General features: G+C 54.8%; 1 protein-coding gene across 1 annotated transcript; it reads left to right on the top strand.

Annotated features, from left to right (window-relative positions):
* Positions 1–1,656: 1,656 nt before the first annotated feature.
* EMX2 (empty spiracles homeobox 2) lies at positions 1,657–6,399 on the top strand (the record flags this gene model as incomplete). Its single annotated transcript, XM_080911683.1, has 3 exons — positions 1,657–2,065; positions 4,100–4,284; positions 6,232–6,399. 3 exons carry the CDS (start codon positions 1,657–1,659, stop codon positions 6,397–6,399), a joined length of 762 nt encoding a protein of 253 aa, XP_080767809.1.
* Between the last annotated feature and the right edge of the window lie 504 nt (positions 6,400–6,903).

Below are 6,903 nucleotides of genomic sequence, written 5' to 3'. Positions count from 1 at the left end.
CTAGGACCGGAGACGCAATCCTAAGTGCCTAGTTGCGAAACCTGGATTTGCAGAACAACCCAGCCCCGGGACGACAGATGTCCGAATAAAAATAGGTACAGTAATAATAGCAATAATGGGAACAGTGTCAACGCCACTAAGGACAATGGAACGATAACACAATCACAACTTCAGCTTCTGACCTAGGACCCAAGACTCTTTCCCCAAATATCCCCGCATAGCCTAGAAAGAACTGTTTTGGGGAAGGAAGTGACCGCCCTCCAGACAGGAAAAGCAGAAACTCTAGGTGCGAGCTGGAAGTCCACTGTAACGGTACTGGCACAACTGGCCCTCAGGTTTGAACTTGCAAACGAATCAGCCGGGTCAAAGACTGCGAACGCGTGGACCCTGGAACCTCGAAGCTACGCTTGGTTGGATGGGTGGGAGGACCCCCCTCCTCGCGCGCCTAGGAAACCTCGGGAGTTTTGCTGGGGGTGGGGATTGGTATGAGTGAAGCGGGTTAGCCCTTGCCCGGAACCAGTCCCCGCCCGCTTACCCTAGCCGGGCGCCCGAAGCCATCGCAGTGACCCGGGCGGGGGCCTCCAGGGGACAACCTCAGCGGAGCTCAGGGCGTGAAGAAATTTGCTCGTCCGTCGGTGCTTCAGTCCCATCAGCTCCGGCGCCGCTGGCTTAGGATCCAGGGGTCCGCAGCAAAGGCAGAGCGGCCCCCGAAACTCTGCCGGGACCCGGGTGCACCGGAGGGAGTGGTGTTGGTGCAGCAGGAGGCGGTGGCTGAGGGGGAAGAGGTGGAGGAAAGAAGAGGAGGAAGAGGAGGAGGAGAGGAACGAGGAAGAGGAGGAGAAGAAGGAAGCGGAGGAGGCGAAGGAGGAGGAGAGAAGCCGCAGCGGGCGCCGCGGGAGCGAGGGAACTAGCCCGGAGCGCAGGGCGAAGACACCAAGAGGTCGGCGGCCGGGCGGGAGGCTGGAGGCACGACCAGGGCAGTGGCGCCGACTCCGTTCCATTCTGGGCCCGGATCCAGGCCTCCGGGTTCCCAGGCGTTCGCCTCTCTCTGACGCACTTTAAAGAGTCTCCCCCCTTCCACCTCAGGGCGAGTAATAGCGACCAATCATCAAGCCATTTACCAGGCTTCGGAGGAAGCTGTTTATGTGATCCCCGCACTAATTAGGCTCATGAACTAACAAATCGTTTGCACTACTAGTGAAGAAGCGAACACTTCCATGGATTGTCCTTGGACTTAGGGCGCCCTGCCCGCCTTTTGCAAAGGAGAGAAAACTTTTTTTTTGCCTCCCCGAAACCCCCCCTCCCTGCCTCTAACTTCAATCTCACCCCCCCCCCCACGCCACCTCGCTCAAAAAAATATTACCCCAATCCACGCCTGCAAATTCTTCTGGAAGGATTGTCCCCCCTCTCTCCAGGTTGGGCGCGTTTGGTGCAAGATTCTCGGGATCTTCGGCTTTGCCTCTCCTCCCCCTCCCCCTCCTTTCCTTTTTCCTTTCCTTTCTTTCTTCCTTCCTTTCTTTTCCTTACCCCCACCCCCACCCCAAACAAACGAGTCCCCCATTCTCCGCGGTCCTCGCCGCGGGCAGCGGGCGGCGGAGGCAGCGCGCCGCGGTCGCCGGGAGCTGGGAGCCCAGGGCGCCCGCTCCTCGGCGCAGCATGTTTCAGCCGGCGCCCAAGCGCTGCTTCACCATCGAGTCGCTGGTGGCCAAGGACAGTCCCCTGCCTGCCTCGCGCTCTGAGGATCCCATCCGTCCCGCGGCGCTCAGCTACGCCAATTCCAGCCCCATAAATCCGTTCCTCAACGGCTTCCACTCGGCCGCCGCCGCCGCTGCCGCGGGCAGGGGCGTCTACTCCAACCCGGACTTGGTGTTCGCCGAGGCGGTCTCGCACCCGCCCAACCCCGCCGTGCCGGTGCACCCCGTGCCGCCGCCGCACGCCCTGGCCGCCCACCCCCTGCCCTCCTCGCATTCGCCACACCCCCTCTTCGCCTCGCAGCAGCGGGACCCGTCCACCTTCTACCCCTGGCTCATCCACCGCTACCGATATCTGGGTCATCGCTTCCAAGGTACGTGGCACGTCGTGGAAGTGGAGCGCGCCGCCCCGGTCGCCTTCTTCACTCTGCCTGGCCTGCTCCGGGTGGGCGCTCCTCGAGGCCTGGGCGGAGGTCAGCCCGGGTGCTCGGCTCCAAAACCGGGTAGCAAGGGGCCCCGAGTGGCGTTGGTTCCCAGTCTCTGAAGCCGAGACTTGTTTGGGTTACTGACTTGCCCACTCCTTGACCTTTTGGAAAGGGGTGCAAACATGCTGTCCCGCGGTTCGCGTCGGGGTCGGGCTGGCTGGGACGTGATGCTGGGCGGCGATGTCTGCTGTCAAGAAGCTCTGAGCCCGCGAGGTCCCCGAATCCTGTTTCCCTGGACCATGTTCCTGGCCAGTTTATCTCTCAGGGACTCGGACAGGGCCACATGGCCAGGTTCACTGGATTTCAACTCTGCTCTACGCTCTCCAAGTCCCTCCAGCCCAGACCCGCGACTTCTAGCTCTCCAACCCTTTAAGGAGACCTTAGAAACCTCGGAGCGAACTGTTTCCTTCCTCCCGCTCAGGAGGCCCAGGGAGGGGCGGGAAGAGAGCCAGTAGAACCCTCAGCAGCCCCACTGGTTCTCTCCAAGACCCATTTAACGGGGTACCGGCTGGACGTGGCGGGAAGTCAGGTTCTGTCTGGTCTCTGTTTGGTTGCTGATGTTTTGTTTTGTTTTTTTGTTTCCTGAGAGAAAGAAAGAAATTAAAAGAGAAACTAAGAAAAAGAAAAGAGCAAACCCAATCAAGAGAAGGCCCGACAAGGAAAGATCTGTTTGGGTGTCTTCATTTTTCCCCCATTATTAATTTTGTTTGCTTCTGGGTAGGGGTTGGTAAGAAAGTTAAAACTTTAGGAAAAGGGTTCGAATTAGTTTGCCAACAGGAGTCTGTAAAATACCTACCTCCGGTGGGGCGCGATCAATAACCACGGGTTTTTCCATTCAATAACACTTCGCATTCCTGTCAGTCTAGAATCGGGTAGATGCCACCTCGCCATTTTATATATTTATATACTAAAAAAAGTCACCCCAACACAAACCAAATAAACAAAAACCCCAAGCCAAAGTAAAACACCGTTCAGCACTGAATTTGCCTTTACTTTCTCTTAGACTGCCGGGCTGTTTTGGGGAGTTGGTGGTGATGGCGGCGGTAAACAGACTCACTTCCTTTAACACGGGAAGCCGAAATACCCCAGCCTAGTTCTTAAAGTTTGGGGCGCAGCTTCCCTGTTCTCTGCTAGCCACGTTCTCGGTCTCCCGGCCACATCGCGGGCAGCCTGGATCTTTGCAGCCGCGGACCAGCGCGGCAAGTACCTGCAACTCCATCACCGCGAGGCTCTATCCACTCTCCTAGCTCTCCGCAACCAGGAACCTCTAGAAACGGGTACTCTGGAAGCAGCGGCCAAAGATACTGGGCATACTCGCCTCGAGATTTCTGTCTCGGCCCGGCTGCAACGTCTCGACTGGCCTCTGCAATTTTTCAGAGAGATTGCAAGACAAAACAAAAACCAACCATCCACGCAAAAAATTCTTGCATAAATCCGCGAGAAAACTCTGGGTAGCAACACAACGTCCTTTCTGTGCTTATGTCAAAATTTTAAAATAGGCTAGAAAGTAGAGAACTACATCATCATCATCATCATCATCATCATTATTATTACTTATATGGTGGGCACCAATCTCTGAGTCCCTGAGCCGGGGCTCTGTTGTTCCGTTTTCTGTCCTTGATACACAGAGTGGAGGTATCTAGGCCTGAGGTGCCAGGGCAGTTATGGAACCGGCAAAGGTCGGGAGCCAGAGAACTGGCGCTTCAGAGATAACTGCTGGTTAGGTACCACTGGGGTTTGGAGTCTCGGGGCCTGGGTCTGATGGCTGGGCCAGTGTCCTTTTCAAAAGCTTAGAGAGAGCTACCAGAGGGTCTGGAGCTGTGGACTAGGCAGGGAGCTATGTGGGGCTAGCCCGGTTCCAGAGAAGCCGGCAACTCCAGCCTGGAAGGCCCTCTAATGGTACTTTTGCTCTGCCCCCTGCAGGAAACGACACAAGTCCCGAGAGTTTCCTTTTGCACAATGCTCTGGCCCGAAAGCCGAAGCGGATTCGAACCGCTTTCTCACCGTCCCAGCTTTTAAGGCTCGAGCACGCCTTCGAGAAGAATCATTACGTGGTGGGAGCGGAAAGGAAGCAGTTGGCGCACAGTCTCAGCCTTACGGAAACTCAGGTGAGTGTGGCCCAGCAGCCAGGGTGCTACGTCCAGACCCAGGCAGCCGGTGCCGCCGAGGTCCGGATCAGCAACCTTCCAGGTGCTTAGCTTTGTTAAGGCAACAGGAGCCGCACTGACAAGCAGGTTCTTCTCGCTGGTCAGGCCCCTGCCACCCAGACTAAGCCAGTTTTAGAGAGAACCGCGGGGATTCAGCTGGGGTCTGAGATGTGGCTAATTGCAGCAGGGTGTTCTGGTGTTTGGGCTCAAAGATGGAGAGAGCAGAGAGTGGTTGAGATAAGAGTTCTGAAAGACTCCAGGGCCCACCCAATTACTCCACTTAAGGGAATGCCGGGAATCTGAAGCCGGAGGCCAGGCAAGCGAGGTGATCCTGAAAACTAGAACGTTTGCAGAGAGGGCTAGCTTTAGAGGACCCAAGCCTTCCTGCGCAAGAGGTTGGCAGGGCGGAGGGCCTGGCTTGGGTTAGTCCCAGGGCAGGCAGGGAGTTTAGGTGTACAGTAGGCGCTACTGTACTCTCAGTCGCGAGGCAGGGTCAAAGTTCCCAGTAAACAGTAACGTTTGTAGGCAGAGTAAAGTAACTTTCCCCCCTGAGAAGTTCAAATTGAGTTTTTTTTTTTTTTTTAAGTTCCCTCTTCACGGTGGGGGGGGGTATGCGGGATTTAACGGATGGGCCTCGCGGGTTTGTACAGGGTGGGCACAAGGCATGGCCCACCTGATTTCTTCTGGATATCGGAGGCAGCAGCGGTTGTCTTTGTCCGCCTCGCTGCTCACTCTGCCTGGAGTCTTTGTATGCTTGTCAAACTGGAGCACGCTGACACTCGCTTTGGGCAAACGAGGGGGGGGGATGAACTGTCCTCCCCCTTAATTAGCAAATTCAAAGCAAATTAAACTCAGCCTTGTTCCCAGATCCTACTTTACTTTTCCATGGGGCACTTTGGGGGGACACGAGCATTGGGGAGAACAAGTGGGACCCCGTGCCAGTCTTTAAGGTGAGAGTGGGCGCCGACCCGGCCTCTGTGGGCTGCAGGGGCTGCAGTCACTGCTGTCTTCTTGTCTATAACACACTGCTGGACAAACCTGGGCATCTGCTGAATGAAGCCCAACACCCAACTTCCCCATGGCCAGCAATTGATTTCAACCTCACGGATCCTGGACTTCTAGCCTTCTGAGAAGGCCTTTTTACCAGACACTCTCTGGAGGTTGGGGCCAAAGCTGGTCCTACCTTGTTTAGGGACTAGACAGGAGCAGAGGAAAGGGGCCTCTTTCCTTTCTCCCCACTGTTTCTTTTACTCCCTTTCTTCGCCATGGCCTTCCTGCAGCTTTCAATTTGTCTAGGTTCTGAGTGAGGCTTGTAAAGTCTCTGTGCACTTGGCTTCTTCAGGGTCCCTTCTAGTTCTGCTCACCTGCCAATGTCCTCCCAGCAAGGCCCCAGGACAGGCAACCCCCATCCTTTACTGAGGCCCTTGCCTGACAGAAGACACACTATATTTAGTCAACTCCAGACTGGTAGAAAATAGAAAGCACATTAGTTTGACAGAGACTGAATCTTTCCTGTACACTGTCTGAGCAAGCAAGGAGTATGCTTCTCCCTCCCTTCCCCCCGCCCCCCCCCCTCTCTCTCGTTCCATACATATTTTTCTTACTTATTATTTTTACAAAGTTTTTCATGCTTTGCAAAAAGCCTTTGCACTGGGTGGGAATGAATGTGTGTGTGTGTGTGTGTGTAAGAAACGGTTACCCCGCAGTGCTGTGGCCCTTGGGGAAAGGCTCCTTGGTAGGATTTAGAAAGATGGCCTTCCTTAGAAAGTGCCTGCTCTCAGAGGGAAGGCCAAGGAATGGTCAGCCCTTAGGACATGTGTCTGGGGGCTGGGGTCAGGCCTGGCTTCTGGTATATGATAGGAGGGCACTATGAAGGATCTAATCATGCCCACTTGTCTCTCCCCACAGGTAAAAGTATGGTTTCAGAACCGGAGAACGAAATTCAAAAGGCAAAAGCTAGAGGAAGAAGGCTCAGATTCTCAACAAAAGAAAAAAGGGACACACCACATTAACCGGTGGAGAATTGCTACCAAGCAGGCGAGTCCGGAGGAAATAGATGTGACCTCAGACGATTAAAAATACAAAACTAATCCCACAGAAATGGACAGCAAGGAGCAAGAGAGACAGGGAGAGAAGGGGAAGAAAAACCCTACAAAACAAAAACAAACTGCACACACATTCACCGAGAAAGGGAGAGAGGGAATCAGAGCAATGGTGCTCACGGCAGACTTTGGACAGCAAGGGCACTGGACCGGGAACGGCGCCGGGGTTTCGGGACGGCAGAGGACGGAGGCCCCTTCATCAACACGCAACTCTCGTCTAAAGAGGCAGCTGAGTGAGTGAGAGAGACAGAGACTGGGAGGGAGAGAGAGAGAGAGAGAGAGAGAGAGAGAGAGAGAGAGAGAGAGAGAGAGAGGATGAATGATCTGGTTCTTGTGAGGCAAAGGCACATTCTGACAAGGGGAGCTGTCAGTCAAATGCCAAACCAGGGAAACTAGATGATTGGCGGGGTATTCCGCTTATCGAAGTTCATTTAGAAATGATAATGATTTTTTGAAAAAAGGGCACAGGACTTTTAAT

This window comes from Micromys minutus (assembly GCF_963924665.1).
Source record: "Micromys minutus genome assembly, chromosome: 2".
Lineage (NCBI taxonomy): Eukaryota > Metazoa > Chordata > Mammalia > Rodentia > Muridae > Micromys > Micromys minutus.
Note: the sequence above shows the minus strand (reverse complement) of the source record. Positions and strands in the feature narration are given on the sequence as shown.